The sequence below is a fragment of the Cornus florida genome, unplaced genomic scaffold (assembly GCF_030987335.1).
Source record: "Cornus florida cultivar Cherokee Brave unplaced genomic scaffold, ASM3098733v1 CherokeeBrave_3.0.0_Hap2_Chr10, whole genome shotgun sequence".
NCBI lineage: Eukaryota > Viridiplantae > Streptophyta > Magnoliopsida > Cornales > Cornaceae > Cornus > Cornus florida.
The window spans coordinates 115,840,338-115,858,656 of record NW_026775580.1 but is presented as its reverse complement, the minus strand read 5'-3'; the positions used below and the strand labels follow the sequence as shown (position 1 = coordinate 115,858,656).

General features: G+C 35.9%; 2 protein-coding genes across 5 annotated transcripts; one reads left to right on the top strand and one right to left on the bottom strand.

The window, feature by feature from the left end:
• The first annotated feature begins 3,044 nt into the window (after positions 1-3,044).
• LOC132277836 (uncharacterized) lies at positions 3,045-9,556 on the top strand. Of its 3 annotated transcripts, none has more exons than XM_059779679.1 (6): positions 3,045-3,206; positions 3,670-4,556; positions 6,779-6,836; positions 6,953-7,036; positions 7,190-7,331; positions 8,033-9,556. In XM_059779679.1, the coding sequence occupies exons 2-6, from the start codon at positions 4,064-4,066 to the stop codon at positions 8,393-8,395; spliced, it is 1,140 nt and encodes a 379-aa protein (XP_059635662.1). In that variant the 5' UTR covers positions 3,045-3,206; positions 3,670-4,063; the 3' UTR covers positions 8,396-9,556. The 3 variants fall into 3 exon arrangements, with proteins under 3 accessions (XP_059635662.1, XP_059635661.1, XP_059635660.1); XM_059779678.1 differs by having other exon boundaries at positions 3,558-4,556; XM_059779677.1 differs by having other exon boundaries at positions 3,045-4,556.
• Positions 9,534-17,517, bottom strand: LOC132277835 (probable WRKY transcription factor 32). 2 transcript variants are annotated; one of them, XM_059779675.1, is made up of 5 exons: positions 17,042-17,517; positions 16,905-16,954; positions 13,194-13,888; positions 12,919-13,077; positions 9,534-9,980 (listed from the first exon to the last, which is right to left on the bottom strand). In XM_059779675.1, exons 1-5 carry the CDS (start codon positions 17,331-17,333, stop codon positions 9,644-9,646), a joined length of 1,533 nt encoding a protein of 510 aa, XP_059635658.1. In that variant the 5' UTR covers positions 17,334-17,517; the 3' UTR covers positions 9,534-9,643. The 2 variants fall into 2 exon arrangements, with proteins under 2 accessions (XP_059635658.1, XP_059635659.1); XM_059779676.1 differs by having other exon boundaries at positions 17,138-17,517.
• Positions 17,518-18,319: the final 802 nt, after the last annotated feature.

The window sequence follows — 18,319 nt, the reverse complement described above, 5'->3', positions numbered from 1 at the left end:
ATAGATTTCCTAAGCTATCAATTATCAGACCCATTACTTTTCGGGGATACCAGAAATATGGATTTACCATAGGATTCTTTCTTATATTTGAGAATTTGGGACGGGCTCAAATATAGGACATTCACCTCTAATTTGAAAGGGCTTCTGATTTCTCTCAAAATTTTGAAAATTTTAGAGCTGACTTTGAATCATATAATAATTTAACGGTATGCTTCAAGTCAAAAGTCTTGCATTTGTAGATGTTTTAAGTCTTCATTGTGTTGCATTTGATATGCAAAAATGAAATTAAATGTGAATGGAATAGAATGATCATTCTAATTCCATTGTTTAGCTTCAAATATGAAATGTGTAGCAATAGAATGATTATAATTATTCTAATATTTATTTGGACCAATTTAAAATTTAGAAGGGAATAAATTTCAAATTGAATTATTTGAAATACCCTTCTTAATGACAAATAAATTTAATTAACAAGATAACATTTTTTTATAATTTTTTAAAAGATTGGCGATGAATGACAATGGACGATGGTGGTGGAAGCAATGGCGGACCCAGAAATATATTCTGGGGTGGGATAGTACTTTTTTTTTTGAACTGAACTAAAATTAGCTATAGTATATATTTTTTTTTACCCCCCTTTGGATCCGCCCCTGGGTGGAAGGCAACAGTGGTGTTGGTGTAAGGTGGTGGTAATGGTGGCAGGTGTCAGTGGTGTAGGACAGTAGGTAATGATGGTGGAAGGCGACGGTGGTATAAGTGGCGGTGACGGTGGCGGTGGTGGTGAAGGCGGTGGCGGTAGTGGTGATGGTGATGGTGAAAATGACGGTAAAGAAAGGCAACGGAAGTGGTCAAATGTAGCATTGGTGGTAGTTGGTGGTGATGGTGGAGAGGTGCCAACGGTGGAAAATAGTAGAGGCGGTGGCAGTATGGTGATTGAATGCGGCAACAATGTTGGCGGTGGCAATGATGGTGGTGGAAGGCAATAAAGGTGGAGGTGGTTGTGGTGGAAGGTGGTGGTCATGGTCGTGGTCATGGTAGTTTTTTGACTTGGAGCATGAGGTTTTTTTGGAATTTAATATTAAAAAAAAAAAAGTTAATTGAGAACAGAATGATCATTTTATAAGTTTAGTTGTGAAATAAATTTTTATTCTCATTCAAATGGAATGGCTATTTCCATTTTAAATTGCATATCAAATAAAGAAATTATTAAAATGGATCTTTCATTTCATTTCAGTACACCAAACATAACATTAAAGTCCAAGAACTACTTCTCTCTATAGTGCATTTGTTATACCATTTGGGAAAATATGGCCTTCCAATGGTTTCTATTACTTTATAGTTGTATTTGTTGAGTGGCCGTGTACATTTGATACACTTTAAAGAAAAGAAATTATAATATTAATGAAATGATAGTGTTATTCACTTATTTATTTGGTTGATTAATAGAAAATTAGAAAAAAAGAATTTGACTGAAAGGAAAAGAAGCTATTTATCTTAATTAATATATTGTCAAACTCGATTTTGTATTTTATAAAAATAAGGGCAAATTTGATATTAATAAAGTTTCATTACAAAAATTAGTATTTTCTTTCATTTCCTCCCTTCTTTGGGAGGATAACAAAATCAATTCGTGTATCACTCCAAATCCTTCAATTTCTTTTCTTCTCATTTTAAAATTTTATACCAAAAAATAAAAAAATTCATATCACTCATTTCTTTTCTATTCAACCAAATTGGGAGTGCTAAATTTTTATATTTCAATAGTAAAAAAGGCTCTTTTTTTAATCCTCAACAGAAAAAAGGTTGATATTTGAGAATTTAAGAAAGAGAGAGAGAAAGTAGTGGGCATGCCAAGATGGCCAATGTAATGATTGAGGCAAATCCTGAAATTTGGAACAGACAATGATAAGACCAAGACTAAAGACCCCTTCTTGGTCAATTAGTGTGTGCGAGAGCTAATGACTAATAACCATCCACGACCGCACAATCTACAATATATTTCATAAACTATCAATTATCAGACCCATTACTTTTTGGGGGATACCAAAAATATGGATTTACCATAGGATTCTTTCTTATATTTTTTAATTGCATTATAGGCTCTCTGTTTAAATTGGAGTCTACTAGTGAAGTTTTCTCATTTGACTCTCGACTCTCAACTCTCAAGTTGAGTTTATAGATTTGTTTTTATTTGTTTTGAGTTGTTCAGTGCTCTTGCCTCTTAGTTTGGTGTCACTTTTAATTCCCATCTCAGGTTTCTTATTTTAGGTACGTTATTGATTATACAACCCTTTATTGTTGGGTCGTAATCAATTATTTTTGCAGAGCTAGCTAGGTTTAATGCAATCAGAGAACCGTGATTGGAAAGCAAGTCTTAAAAATGCCATGCTACTTGAGATCAAGGACAGTTTAAAGATGCATGTGGATTGTTTCTGGTTGAGAAAATGTAGTCTCAGTCTCACCATACCTTCAATTTTCATAAAAAAGTGTACTAATTTTACATGTTCTCAACACAATAGCTTACCATTTTACATACTTAGTTTACAACTTAATGTCAGTCGTGAATTCACTGTTAATGAATTATATATACACAACCCGCTTGGTGGTTAAGTATATAAATCCAGATGCTTCAAAATTATAATGTGTCTTATATATATATATATATATATATATATATATATATATAATTTTAGAGAAAAAAAAAAATGGTACAAGTCTTGAACAGGGATAACATGGCACTATGCATATTCAAATCTCCTAAACTTTTCTTTTGTCTTATTTTACGATTAATCATTAAACATGACTTATGTTATATTTGCTCACTCTCTGTTTATTACTATTACTAAATTTGGTTTGAGGGTAGAGCAACTGAGGGTGTTAAAAATAAAATATATAAAAAAAAAAAAAAGAAACAAAAAACAAAAAGGTCTCACAGTGATAAGCAAAACGCCAAATACAACTGGATATAAGCGGTTTAAACCAGCTAAAACAGGTTCTTCCGGTCACCAACCAATAAATAAAAATACAAAAGACCAATCAATCTTTTGAGTTTTTCTCTCTTTCACTCATTTATTCTTTATTTCTTCCCCACACCTCACTCACTCTGCCTCTCTCTCTCTAAAATCTAGAGAGAGAAACACCAAATTCCACTCAGATCATCAATCCTTTCTTCAAAATTCTTCCAAGATCGATCTATTCTTTCTCAGGTACGTCTCGGAATCAAACTCATTTTTCTCGCATTTTCTCTCTTTCAGGAAAACACTGGGGAAGTATAGTATTTCGAAAAACAAAATGTCAGCTTTTTCCATGTAAAAAAAGCATTGAAAAGACAGACTCCCAGTTCGATCTTTTGAGAGCCCCACAGAGAGCTTCGATTTTAGACAATGCACAAAGGAATCTCTTTGTTTCGAGGCTCTTTGATAGCTCATATTCAAACGCTCTCCTCTACAAACTGTCTGTGTGTGTGAGCTCTGTACACGTATATTTATATATAAACCTAGCTTTTGGTCAAAAGCTGATTACATTTCATGTATTAAAATATGTTATGTGATATCTAGGGGCTTTCAACGGATTTGAAGTTTAAATTCTCAGAAAATATGGCGGCCTCTTTAAGATGCAGAGTGTGGTGGTTTAAAAATGTTTTGAAGGGGTTTTGCTGTGTGTTTTCAGGACCTGAGTAAACAGTAGTAGTGGAAGTAAGTGCAATTTGTGGGGGATTTTGAGGGCAAAAGTCTGAAATTTATGTCAGGAGCTTTGAGAGTGAGTTGTGGAAAGGATTTTAAGTGGCGGAATTCGGATGGCTTTGAGGGTTTATATAGGTTATTTTGAGGATATGGTTACCTTCTTGAGGTGGCATAAGTCTATTGGGAATTTTTGAGGGCCAACAAGCTGAAATCTCTGTTCGGAGCTGTGGGACTGAGATGAGTTTTGAATTATTGTGAGGGTTTAGATTTGTGATTTTGGGCATTTGACTTGAATCTAAGTCTGATGAAACTGGAAATTTTGGGGGAAGTTTGAGGGGCAGCTTTGAGATTTGTAGAGAATTAAAAGGGGCTTTCTTCTGATGTCAGGAGCAACAAGAGTGAGGTCAATGAATGTGGCCGATTCGGAGGGGAGGCCAGTCCTCGGGCCTGCTGGAAACAAGGCACAGAGGTCCATGACTGCCCACAGGCTGGTGACAAAGCCGCTGAGAAAGATGGAGAAATCACTGGAGGAGGTTATGGAAGTGGCAGAAGAGAAGAATGCTCTTCCCTCATCTACAGTTGATGCATCATTGTCGCCTCCATTGCATTCAGTTAGGGTCCCTTCAGTTCTCCGGAGGCAAGAACAGTTACTACACTCAAATTTCTCACTCAATGCTTCGTGTTCATCTGATGCTTCTTCAGATTCATTTCAAAGTCGGGCTTCAACTGGTAGGATATATAGAACAAACAGTATGAGTCGGAGGAGGCATTTGGGCTCAAATTCAAAAATTGTTGCACCTGATGCAGTTTCAGAACCCTTACCAGATACTTTACAACCCAATAAAAGGTGCGCCTGGGTTACACCAAATACTGGTATGTTTATTGATCCTCTGATATTGACAATATTTTTACATAATTTCTCGAGTTATTGTACCCTATAGGTAATATCACTAGTAATTGTAATAATTTGCATGAATTGTTACCTGACAGATCCTTTGTCTAGTAGCTCACCTCGGTTTGCTTTTATTGATCAGTTTAATGTATCAACTTAAAGATATTACTTAGGAGAGACCTTCAAAATGTGGAATATGACTTCTCTTACTTGTTTATTAATTAAGTTGTATTACCACCATAGGCCATAGCCTAGTTGTATCTCCTCTACCTCCCAATGTGGGAGGTGAGGGTTTGAGTCCCCATAGGGAGCCAATGGGCATGTGAGTTTCTTGCCAATGAGAAAAATAATTTAGTTGTATTTGGTAGCTTTTTTGTGAAAAAAAAAAAGAAAAAAAAAAAGGAAGAAGTATTACTGAGTCCTGGGGTGTGTATCGAACTTCATAGTTTTAAGAAAGTCATTCCTAAGAAAATCTTCGTCTAAATTAAACTGTTTTCAAGGCGGGCTTGGTATGGTTTATCTCGAATTCAAAACACCATCTATATTGAATCTCATTTTGCGATAATAATGTCATGAATATGTAATTGAGAATTATTTTTTTGGTTTTGTTTGAAAAAAACCAGATTTTATATGAAGTGAAGTTTTGCTATCTTAGTAGCGGGCCTAGTTTTCTTGTTATCTGCATTAGCAAAGGAGTAGTTAGTCTATTCCAACATGAACATAGCCAGTATTGCCATTTGATGAGAGTTACGTGTTTTTTATTGTAAACATGCTTTCAGTTCTCTGGAAAATCAAACACTGTATATTGGTAACTAGAGGTTTGGTTTATTGTTGACATATTTGCTTTGGATCCTGCCTAGAAAAAAACAAAGCCCTCTGCTCTCTTTTCTTTAGTCCATCTCAAAATCCATTTCTTGTCAATTGTCAACATACAAATATGTTCCTTCCTCATTGCCCATTATATGGGTCCATAAGGCATATCAACATATGCGTAACTACCTTATTGGCATGAAGAACCTTTAGATCACAACATTGTTTGATTTGCTAATGCTGTATCGATTTATTTTGGGGAAGTTACACGTAATTGCTTATTTTCAATGGCTAATAAGCTCCGAGTGGTATTTCTCTGTTGAGATGTTTAATTGGCCAAAAAATAACTGCAGTTCTTGTACTTATTAATTCATGGTTTTGTACTAATGTTCAATTTTGCCCAAATCCAAGAGGATCACAGCTATTAGCAGATTTGCTTCAGTATTTCCACCCAAGATTATTACTATTATATATATATATATATATATATATATATATATATATATTTTTTGAATACTAGCCAATGCACATAAATTTGGTTTTCACTGGTTCATGGGTTCACAAAATTCTATATCAAGGCAAGGGGTGCTAAACTTTAATATGATTAACTGATTGAGTATAGTTGGTTTTAGTACATGAACCTTTTTTCTTGATTTGAATTGTGTTTTATCCACACTATATTACTTGAAACGTTTAATAATGAGTTAGAACATATTCTTAAAATGGAATGCACTATATTTTAAGTGTAGTTTAGGCTTTTACTATTTGCCTCTGCACTTTTAACTTTGTGTCTAATGACTACGCATTCTAGATTAATTTCTTTTTCTTTTTGTTGTACATTTCACTCATGCTTTTCCATTTGTGGGTGCAAGCATTGAAAATATATTGTAGGATGTTCAGTATCTAAGAAATAGTATTAAGTGTTCAATCAATAGGTATTCTTTAAATGCACCAATAATTTGTAAATGTGTGAAGTTTCATCCTCAGTTACATGGACTCTTCAAAAGTTGGTAAATTACCCGTGTCAAACATACAATACTTGGAAATGGGTATGGGATATGTGTTCGACGCCTTTGGTTGGACACGTACTTAAAAAGCATATCCAATAATTCAATTTTATTATATTGCTTCAAAGCAAGTGAAAATTGAACACTGCACTACATAAAGACGTTATTTTACTCCAAAAAATAAAATAAATATATTAAAAAATATGAACATTTAACAAGTCCAATACCCGCACCCAATACACGTACCTGAGTCCATGTAATGATGCTTAGGCACCACACTAACCATGCCCCATCTTAGGAGGTCAAATTACTTGTGTGACCTAGATGACTTGACTACTATGCTTTCAAATTCTATCTGCTCACTGTTTTTGATATGCTTAAACCAGACCGGTGTTATGCTGCTTTCCACGACGAAGAATGGGGAGTCCCAGTGCATGATGACAAGTATGTGATCACAGTATTGTTTGCATTTGTCTATCAACTCTGAAGGCTATCCTCTCCCAATATAGAGATCCAATTGATAGTTTTTTGGTTTGATTTATATCCTTGACTGCATGCAGGAAATTGTTTGAGCTTCTTGTCTTTTCGGGGGCTTTGGCTGAACTTACATGGCCTTCCATTCTCAGCAAAAGGCAAATATTTAGGTATTTTCCTGATAAAATTCCTCACATGTTCTCTATTAACCAACAGATTAGTCCTCTGTGCTATCCCTATGTCAATCTCTAGTTCCTCTAGTCTCTTCGTTACTGCTGTGGCCTTGCTCTATGTTTGTCTTACAACAAAATTTCTGTGTGCAGGGAAGTCTTTGCGGATTTTGATCCTACTGCTGTTGCAAAATTCAATGAGAAGAAAATTCTAGCATCCGGAAGCATGGCAAGCTCACTATTATCAGAGCTTAAACTGCGTGCCATTATTGAGAATGCACGTCAAATATCCAAGGTAGGTTCTCAATATTTTTCTCTTCACCCTTGAATGGCAGAAGATCACGTGTTGGCTTGGTAAAATTGTACTCTATTCCTTAAGAATGGTTGAAAGGGATCCATGTAACTATCCCAACAAGTTGGAAGAAGGTTTAAGTCGTTGAGTAATATATTTTTTTTAGGAATAATTACAAAGATAAATTACAAATGGAAGTCTAAAATAAAATCTCGCAACAGAAAGATAATCAGCATAATTTTTTAAAGGACTATGATCTTCCTATCCAGAAAACATGATTGGCTAAAGATTCCCTCTCTTTTATCAACCACCGTTTTTCATAAAGATGCAGTGGATGTTCAATGGTTATTTGATAAGGTAGATTAGGTAGAGAGTAGTTGAATTGTGGTCCTGACTCATCTGCAATTTGTATGACCAATATAGGATGACCATAGGTCTACCATCTGCACACACTGTCGTTAATAATTCTCTAATTTCAACTTAACAATAAAATAAATAATCCTCTAATTTCAGGACCCATTCATGCAACAACCTATTAATTTCTCTTGTTGAGCATGCCAGCTTGCTAAGTTGAGTAATGTCAGCTATTAAAACACCAACGATTAACCTTTGTTGCTGAAGAAGTAAAAAGGTCATTATTCATTTCAAGGTTCTTTCTTTGATTATCACTGCAACTAACTTTTTGCAGGTTTTGCTGATGGCAGGTCATAGACGAATATGGGTCATTCGACAAGTATATCTGGAGCTTCGTGAACTACAAGCCTATAGTTAGCAGATTCCGCTACTCTCGTCAGGTTCCTGTTAAGACCCCAAAAGCAGATGTGATAAGCAAGGACCTAGTGAGAAGGGGTTTCCGGAGTGTGGGGCCCACAGTCATCTACTCATTCATGCAAGTAGCAGGTATGACAAATGACCACCTAATTAGTTGCTTCAGATTCCAGGAGTGTATTACATCAGCAGAAGCGAAGGAAGAGGATGGCATCAAGGAGAAGGCCGACGAGAAGAAAACAATGATGGAATCACATGTAGGCAGAGGTATAGATGAATTGAGTTTGTTTTCAGAATGATGGATCTGTTGTCTTGGTTGGTGGCAGACAGGCTTCCCATGTTCAATCATTAGTTTATCCATATTGACTGATATCTGGTTCTACTTAACATTGGGTAGCTGTGAAGGTGGTTTTTGTATAATACTTCCATGTTTTTCTATGCGTCATAGGAACGTAGATTGTAGATTAATAGAAGGGATCAAGATTAACCAGTGGCTACTGTCGATTGGAAAGCCTATAACTTTGATGTACAATTTTCTGTACAGTGGAAAAGGTTAGCAATTAGAATTTCTTTCTTAAAACCAAATTCTACATTTGAGCAAATTATCCAGAAGGGGGGAAAGGGATAGTTCTTTCTAACAAGATCGTAAAGTTCAGCTAGGGACTGGCTTAAAATGTGGTGGACAGCTAGAAATTAAACTGACCGGTGGGCTCTTGCTTTTAATGTGTGAGAAAGATGGGTTATATTGACAGCTTGTATTGGTGACTGATAGTAGATTAGCGGCACCATGTTTTGTCTCCCTAGAAGAGTTCTATACTTGAAAAAAACATATATTGTTTCCTGTGTTGAGAGCAGCATTGATGAACCAATGTGGGGTAAGTCTGTTTTGAGGCAGAAATTTAGATAGTGACCTTGTCTCTGAAAGTTGTTACATGGGATTCCTGACTTGATTGTTCCAACTGGTTGCTTTTCTGCTCTCAATCCTTATCTTGGTGGAAGGGAAGCAGATGATTACTTTTCCCGCTTTAACGAAGTTGGGGCCATGACCCATGCGGAACCAATTTTCCATTATCAGTGTTGTTTTTAAATGTATCTATCACAGCCATCTTTCAGAAACTCAACCAACAACTCCAGCATCTAGGAATGCCAATGGGGTGAACTTGGGGTACAGAATCTTTGGTCACGAAATCAATATTTGGGCCATTAGTATGTTCATATTGGAGTCATAGGAACTCTAACATCCAGCAATTTGTTCTATTTGAATTTCATTTTCTCACAGAGAAGGTAATGCAATGGGTGTCAATCAATTACAATATTCCACATCATCTGCCTAAACTACTTAAAATGTAACATACAGCAAATATACACACCGGTATACTGATGATCTAAATCAAACTACAAGAAATGAAATAAACATACATGACAAGGGAGAAAGGGAAAAAAAAAAAAAAAAAATCAAACCGATATATTCATACAGCTCATAAACTGATAAATTATCATGGAAGAAAAGCCCAAATAACTTTCTTGCCCAACTCCTTGTGACAGCTTCAGCAAGGCTTGATCTCGAACCCAATGCTCAACAGAGTTCGAGCTGATTCCATTGCCTTCTCTCCACCAATGTCCAATGTTTCACCTGTCAATTCACCTTCTGTGTCCACTGACCATTTCGTAGCAGGTGTTTTCTTGACTTGCACATTGTTCATGGAAGCAGGAGCTGCAGCAGCAACAAGAGGAGCACTTGGTGGACCATGTCTCTTCTTTGGTACTGGCATGTCATGATCATGTACACCCTTGTATGTTATTATGACAGCGCTTGAGTTATCTACAGCCCTTTCAATGTGCTTTCTCACAGGACACGCAGCTGAAGTGCATCTGTAGTAGTTTCTGAAAATTTGATCAAGAGATGGTTCAGAACACGAGAGAACGTCTACGGGCTAGTTTCAAAGATAACAAAGAAAGAATTGTCATGATAACATAAAACCATAATATACAGCAGAAATGCAAAATTGGAATCAAATAGTCCATCCCAAATAGTTGGAAGAAGACTTTACTATGTCAAGCATTTGCAGTTGTAAAGGGCGTTAAAGAATTCCACACTCAATTTTATTAATTTCCTTTACTTGGACAACCCTGAAAGGAAATCAAAATTTCCTCGAGAGATTTAAGGAAATAAACAGGAGCACCCAATCACAACTCATATATCCACCGAAAGGGCGTTATTCAATGAATTTGTCAGAAATTGGCTAGCCACTACTTAATTACAAAAAATAATAATAATAAATAAATAAGGGGATACGCTAGCCACACCATTGCAGACAACCTTCCCCACTCCCCAAAGAAAAAAAAGAAAAAAAACATGTTTACACCTCAATTCATACCGATCATGACTTAAAACCTCACCTTCAAGTTCTCAATTACTGAAATGAGACAACTAAGTTCAATTCTGCAAGGCAATCCGAAAATGCATCTTGATCAATCCGGGATCTCTTAAAATTACTTACAAAAAAAAAAAAAAGATCTCTTGAAATTCGTAGGACCATATTTGACTTGAACTGATTCCCCAGGTTCATATGATTTGATCATTTGACCAACTTAAACAAATTGACTAGAATACCTACAGAAATCCAAACGTTGACCTGATGCATGACAATTTGGAAAGCATATTTGAGGACCTCAAGAATGATCATAAAATACATAAAATTAAATTAAAATAAAAAAGAAAAAGAGCTCCCCATGATGTATAGTAGGATGCATGTATTTCTGAAAATATATTTTTTAACTGAAATTTGGGTTCCACTCATTTCTCTAAAAATACTTACATTTATTAGACAGAACTAATTTCAAATGAAAATAGACTTCCCAAGCTTTTCGACAATGGGTAGCTTGCAAAATTCAAAATTTGAACAAGGGAATATGAATTTTCCAAGTTGGAGGTGGGGATTTATTTTTTTGGGAAAATTAAAGTTCAAGAACATAAAGAACACCAAAAAAAAAAAAAAGTGTGCTGCTAGAGCACCTGGCAAGGTGCTATGCAGCTTGCTGGGTGCTGTAAATACCTCATAAGGTGCCACAAACACCAAAGTGCCAGAATGTAACTCCCAAAATTCCCTACAAATCAATCTTTACCAAAACTTCTAAAACTAAAACACTCTTGATCCGGTCAGCAAAATATCGTGTAAGAGGGTCCATTAGGTTTGAAAAACACCCAAAAACATCTAGAAATCAATTTGAGACCAGTTTAGGCAAGTCAGGGAGGGAGGAGGGTACATTAAGGTGCAAAATCCTAGCGTGGAAGTTAACAATACCCACACTATAAACAGTTCTCATCTTCATCTGCCCAACAAAAGATCAAGCAAGCATCCAATACACCTCTAAGCCTAGTATGAAAGTAGGATATACGCTCTACCAAATTACATAAAAATACCTCAATTCATGTCTCTATTCTTGAGCACGAGATCTATTATGACAAACGAAACGAACCCAAGATAGAACCAAGAATCACGACAAAAAAGTAAACACATCACACAAAAAGAACACAAAGATTTATACGTGGTTTGGCAACAGCCTACGTCCTTGATTGGGATCCAGTGAAAGTTTTCACTGTGTGTAAAATCAAAGATTACAAGTTTTCAGCCCCTCACTCTGTTTCTGTACGAATTTCAGAGTTGCTCACTTACACCACTCCAAACCCTAAGCGTCCTTATATATCGGGCTACAAGAGAATAATTAGGGTCCACGACCAATGAGCAAAAAAAAGGTCAAAAATTTCCTCGGGGCGAGCCCCCGAACCAATCCATGCAACCTAGCACCAAATTCGGGCCACAACATCACAAGATCAAATTAATAGGCATTAAAGGAAAGCTTGTTTGAGAAGGAACTCGAAGTTGGCATTCTCTAATCCACTTCAATCATTCTTCAGAAAAGCTTTGGGGGGTTTTGACAGGACTTTCAGCAGTCTCAAACAAAGGTTGGTGAATTGGCTACCTTGGATCTCTTAGGTTGTGTCAACTTTTTCATTGCATGCTTGACTTGTGGTGACCATATGTATAATGCTATAGACACCTTGAGATGTGTTCACATTGTTTCCAAGACTCTTGGACATGGCTACTTACTTTTAAATGTGTTTTATAATATAAGATTTATTTGAAATAGTTTATGGACATGTTGGCCAAGTTATCTGGAAATTTATCAAAGTGTCTAGGTTGTTGGCCAAGTGTCTGGAATAGTGAAAATTTATTTTAAATAATACACACCCATGAAGTGATGGATATTTGCCCGACACGGACATGGAACCTTCATAGAATGTCCATGCTTGTTAGAGTCGCAATATCAACATGGATGCTTGGTGTCATACCCATCTCACATGTCCATAACCATGGTTCTTAGGTTGGATTTGTTCAATGGCTTTTATATTCTCAAGAACATCAATATGATAGTTTAAGTAATGCCTACCTTAAGATGTTTCATCTTTGTGTTTGGGGCTTTAAAATCCCTAGATGACTTGAAAATTTCAATCTTCTATCGATCTAAAATAAAGGATTCTAATACTGAAAATTCTCAAAATCATTTTTGACCTCAAATCCTTCATCCAATCCTTCACCCAAACACATGAAAGGACTTGCACTACAGAAGGGACTATCAACTATTGGATATCAGCATAATGTACCTACATATGATACAACATCAAAGATAAAGCAATTATACTCCGAGAAAGGCAAAATATAAGAATGATAAACCCTTAATTTACAGTTAAGCCACAAACTAAAAGAAATCAGATGAAATGCATCATATAAACAGTTTGTGTTGAAAGATTTGCACGCACCTAGGATGAGGATTTCCCTTCACCATCTTTTGTCCATATTTACGCCACCTATAGCCATCTCCTGAGATTCCCACATCACCAGCAGCATGCACAACAAATTTAGGTTTCTTTCCAGGTTTAAAGAGAGAACCTGAATATGATGAGTTGCTTTTCTTCACTCTGATTACACAGACAATGGAAATAGAGTAAAGACAATAAATTACAACACCGCATTTTTCAATAAGAAAACAAAGTATGAAACCAAAATTCGAAAACCAACGTCATGGGCAACTTGCCTTCGTTTTGATTCGGGTTCATCAAGATTCTCCTCCTTGATCTGAAACCAAACATTTTCATCAGAACCGTTTGAGTCCTGTCCTTTTGTTTCAGGTAGTGGGGCTGTTTCTTTTATAGGTTCTTTCGAGAAAGTGGATGGACTTGAATTATCAAGTGTTTTAACCGGATCTGCTGTACTATTAGGAACAGTAGATAGTGCAAGCCTACTTTCCCTTGTGCAATTGATTTTACGGGGAGGATCATGAGTGTGCTGACCTTTACATATGATCTCTATAACACGGTTAGAGTGATCAGAGCACTCAATCTTTTTGGCACAACAATCTGAATATGTGCATTTGTAATAGCTTCGAGAACCTTGAGGACTCTTCACCTGTTTCTGACCATACTTCCGCCAGTTGTACCCATCGGTGGTAGGCGTCTTCACAACAGATACAGCAGATATAGCTTTAAGGTCAGAATAACTCTGCTGATCCACTTCTGGCATACATACATTATGAACATTTGCTATTAGTGACTGTCTGTGTCTTGGTAGCGTTGGATTTGAGGTGGATGAAATGGACTGTGTAACAGAAGTTAGTGATAATTCGGATGAAGAATTTGGGTACCCAGGTAAGTGAAGCTGATTCTGTGTATGAGCTTGAGCAGCCTGGGTTGCACTTAACAAAGCTTCCTGGTGGGGTACCTCAACTTGATCCTGAGGGAAACAAAGCAAGTAAGATTAAAATTACACAAATGTACAGTAAAGGACAAATCTAGATCCCAAAGAACCATAGTCAGCTTGTGAACACATTGGAGACAAGAGTATTACACACACACACAACAACAACAACTAGCACACATATAACAAACAATATGTAACATTACTGACACGGCTAATTCATTGTTATCCTCATTGACCACAGTGCCGTCTTCAGTCAGCGACATAAACCATGCTAGAATATTGGGCAAGGCACAAGGAAGAATTTTTTATGATAAGCTTGAATTTAGAAACCAGTAAGGCACTGCAATAATGGTTAAGAAGCTGTCAAAAGTGAAACTGAAGAAAGCAGAGGAAGTCCATTGAATACTGAAAAATCTAAAGAAAAACCACCACCAAGAATTGGCTAACAAAGAAGAACTTGAAATTACCCATTGTCTAACAGCAACGGGATCAATGAGTTCCTTATTTAATCCATCTTTAGAAGACTAAAGGAACTGTTTATTATAGGCTAAAGCGAGTCACAATGGCAGTCTACCCTAAAAAATTATAATTAGAAGGCCAAACCACAGATTTTTATCATGCAACTACTTCCAACTTAAGACAATTTAGACTTGAGCAATAAGAAATGTGGAGTATTCCACTGCTAGAAAATTTAAAACTTTCTACTAGCGAACATTAACTTTATGAAACAAGGACTTCCATGCAACATGAATTAGGAATAAAACTTTCACTACAAATTCCTGCAGATAACTAATTTCTAAAGATTAAACACCACTGAATACTAGAGATGGAATTATAAGTTTCCTGCAGATAATTTTGAACTTCAAAACAACCAAAGTTCAAAACTATATCAATGTTTAATCTCTCTTAAGTTGTTCCCCAAGAAGGTGCGGCTATAGATTGGTAATTAAAGTGCAATAACCAACTATAAGGGAACAGCACAGTTCAAAGTTCAAAGTTCAATTCAGTATTTTTAAAGAGATAATGGATCCATTGAAATCATGAGGGTGACAATTTTCAAATGGCATTTTCTTACACGTGTTGAACCACACATGGATTGCTTGGTCTGTGACACACACACACACATATTTGGTTGGGAAGTTTAGGCATGCTTGGGCAGTAGTCAGTGAAGACCGGTAGGCATGTATTCATTTGTTACTAACAGTGCAGGTAAATGGTTAGAATGTATATGTCGCTGTATATTTTGTACCTCAGTGAAACAACTTTGGTAGATACTTTGGTGTTCAAAAAGGCTTGTCATGATAATCTTGGACAACAAGCTAAAGCCTTTCGTGTTTTGCCCAAAAATATAATGCAATTCATGTCAAAGAACCATACAAGGTACGCTGAGTGTTCATGGCAATCAGTTGAATAGACTACGTACTAATAGTAGCTTATTCTACGATATCTTCATATGATTAAATATCGCACCTATGACCGAAATTAGTATAGCAACGTGAGGCAATGAGAGAGATTTAAAATGACATGATTTTTGTTTTGATGTAACTTTGACGGAAACTGAACAGAAAGATCAAGAAAAGATGTTGCGACAAATCAACTCCTTATCAAATTAAAATTATATACAGTCAATGAACTTGCTTATTTATCAGCAACCCTTTCAAAGTTCACATTCAATTTATCTTTACTTAAACAGTTCTCAATGGTCAAGCATTTGCCCCTATAACCAAAACCATAACCTGAGGTTTCTTTCCCCACAATACACTTCCTTAATTTGCAAGGAGAATCAATTCAACAGTATAAAAAAAAAATAAAAGAATAAAAAAAATTAAGAGATTTCTGGTTTATATATATACATATATATATTATATAAAATATAGAAATTTCACTAAATAATTAGCATTTATCGTGCTCCTCCTCGAATAAAGATAGAACAAGAAGTTTATATCTCCCTCAACTATCAGGATTAACACCACGCAAAATTATAGTGGAACTATTGAAGATGACATGGGCCGTTTGGCATGAATATATCTAAAAAGTGAAATGTAACACCTATGCAAATAAACAAAATTGCCAACATCTAACACCAACACAAAGTAAACTCAAAAGAAAGGCACAAATGAGAGTATATATTAAGTTGTGCAGGAGAATGTTCTCTTCGTGGAAGTATTATAAGAGAAGAAGGTCTATGAACAACATTAGGACTAATAATTATGAAGTGCCAACTTAGCAAGCTCAAGGGATGTAATGTCCATACATAGAGGTGTTTTGTGGAACTTGATTAACTTGTAACATTCTTCTGCCCTAATGGTGCATGAGAAATTATAGGCCAAAATTTCTACAATGACTCTAAATAATCTTTTCCTAGAAATTCTACACCTATCACCTTCAATGTGTCCCACTCCGGTTCAAGTGTTCCCTCATTTCTCCTATATCAAAACATCAAGTGCCCTCTTTAAGTGCATATACCTCCAACTCTAAGTGACCATTAAGCCAATAATTCAAGGAGAATTATGAATGGACTGCCATCTCATTTTACTTCTTTGAGGATTCAAGGCAAAAATTCACAAATTGACACACTCATTATTTCAGAATCTCCAAACCTCAAAATAGCATAACTGAACCTACGGTCTGTTCTTGATGATGAGAGATAAAATTACAACTTTGAGAAAGAACTCCATATTTGCACAACCAAACTGAGCTTCCCTGAAACTATGCAAACTCAAATGCCCATAGCAAAAAGTAAAACATGAGAAAACAAAATACTTCAAGAAAAATGTAAGATGATAGTCAAAATCACTACTAAAAGGTTTTCAGCAGCAAGATCACTCAAAAGAATGCCCAAATTCAAAATTTTGAGACACCAAAGGCACAATTAAAATATATACAAGAACAAATCATTTTCAATAAATTCAGAGACAGGCACAGACATATAAATTCATTAATTTAATCAAACGGATCCAGAACACATGTGACCATGGTATTAAATGCATAAAACACAATCGCACATCTAAACAAATTAAAAAGAGTGAGGAGTGAGTGACCACCTAACCTGGAATTCGGCTGCCTCATGTGGCAAAAGCGTATAATCTATCGGCACCTCTGTCAGATCAATGAGAAACTGTCAACTTCAAATCAAATTCATATTATACAAAATATATATATACATATATATATAACCGAGTGTACCGGAGAGTAGGTGAGAGGTAGTAGCGAAATCCGATTCGAGATCATTCTCTGACAATTGAAGGGAGGAAGTTAAGGCTAGGGTTTCTGTTTGCGAACCTCTCAACTCCGCTTCAATCGGCGCTAACGAATTCTCAAACTCACTGAGTTGCCTCTGTTCACCAACTTCATCTTCATCATCAAGTTCAGCGAACTCTTCATCGTCGTCCTCTTCGTCTTCGTCATCTTCGTGATCATCTTCTTCGTCCGGTTTCATATTCTCTGCTCCTTCGAAGCTCTGTTTATTCTCATCCATGGCCGATTCGAACTCACTTAGAGAAGGTAAAGATTCCTTCGAACGGTTTTGTACTTATTTAATATTTTAATTGTAGTGTCCGAATCCATACCTTTTTGTCGAACATTTGTTTCGATTTCGGGTTTTCGGTTCTGTACTGCTCACACAGAGAGAGAGAGACACAGAGAAAGGAGAGGGGGGAGATCGCGAGCGGGTTAATTTGTTTATTGCATACATCTCTCTATCATTGACTGATGTTGACTCAGGAGGTTTGAAGGCGTAATCAACACCGTTAAATTTAACCGTTACTTCAGTTGCGTGGATCACCGCTCTTTTTGTTGACTTTTTCTTCAACGTCGCAAGTGCACGTTTGTTCCTGATCTTTGACTCCGAAACACTAGTTATAGTTTTATACTATAGTAGATAAGAAAGAATTCAGAGTTTTTTTTTATTTTTTATTTTTCTCCGGTTATGACTTATTTTACAAAAGATTATTAAAGCAGTTGGAAAAATTATTTGTAGCCCCAAAGATTATTCCATCAGTTGATTTTCTTCACCTTATAGAAATATGATTAGGGTTAGGTGAATAATGCCACGTCAATCACTCTCGCTACTAAACTTATTAGAGCTAAAAGAAATTTTAAGATTAATATTCCACATTCATATCTGAAATTATACTAACGTGTTAGAGATCTTTTTGCTTTTATTTTACGCTTAAATCATAACTAGTATTTATGATTACAAGTGTTAACAATTTACTATAATAAACCAATTAGGGACCGTGTTTTACTTGGTGCGGGTATACACACGTATTTGAAGTGAGATTATATATAAGGATTTTTACCAATACATGGACTTAAGGCCCAAATATTTTTATAAGATGAGGTCAACTGTTTAATTTATCAAGAAAATGAGGGGACCACACAACTTTTTTCTTACAAATGAAAAGACCACACAATTATTTCTCTAAATTGAACTGATTTTCTACTTTACATCACACAACCATT

What these genes read in the sequence shown, in the direction of transcription:
- LOC132277835 (XM_059779675.1), bottom strand. Translation starts at nt 17,333, where the DNA reads ATGGATGAGAATAAACAGAGCTTCGAAGGAGCAGAGAATATGAAACCG. An exon ending in TACCTCTCACCTACTCTCCG is followed by an intron (nt 16,955 to 17,041) that starts GTACACTCGGTT and finishes TTGATCTGACAG; the next exon opens with AGGTGCCGATAGATTATACG. An exon ending in ATGAGGCAGCCGAATTCCAG is followed by an intron (nt 13,889 to 16,904) that starts GTTAGGTGGTCA and finishes TGTTTCCCTCAG; the next exon opens with GATCAAGTTGAGGTACCCCA.
- LOC132277836 (XM_059779679.1), top strand. Translation starts at nt 4,064, where the DNA reads ATGTCAGGAGCAACAAGAGTGAGGTCAATGAATGTGGCCGATTCGGAG. An exon ending in CTGGGTTACACCAAATACTG is followed by an intron (nt 4,557 to 6,778) that starts GTATGTTTATTG and finishes TGCTTAAACCAG; the next exon opens with ACCGGTGTTATGCTGCTTTC. An exon ending in GTCCCAGTGCATGATGACAA is followed by an intron (nt 6,837 to 6,952) that starts GTATGTGATCAC and finishes GACTGCATGCAG; the next exon opens with GAAATTGTTTGAGCTTCTTG.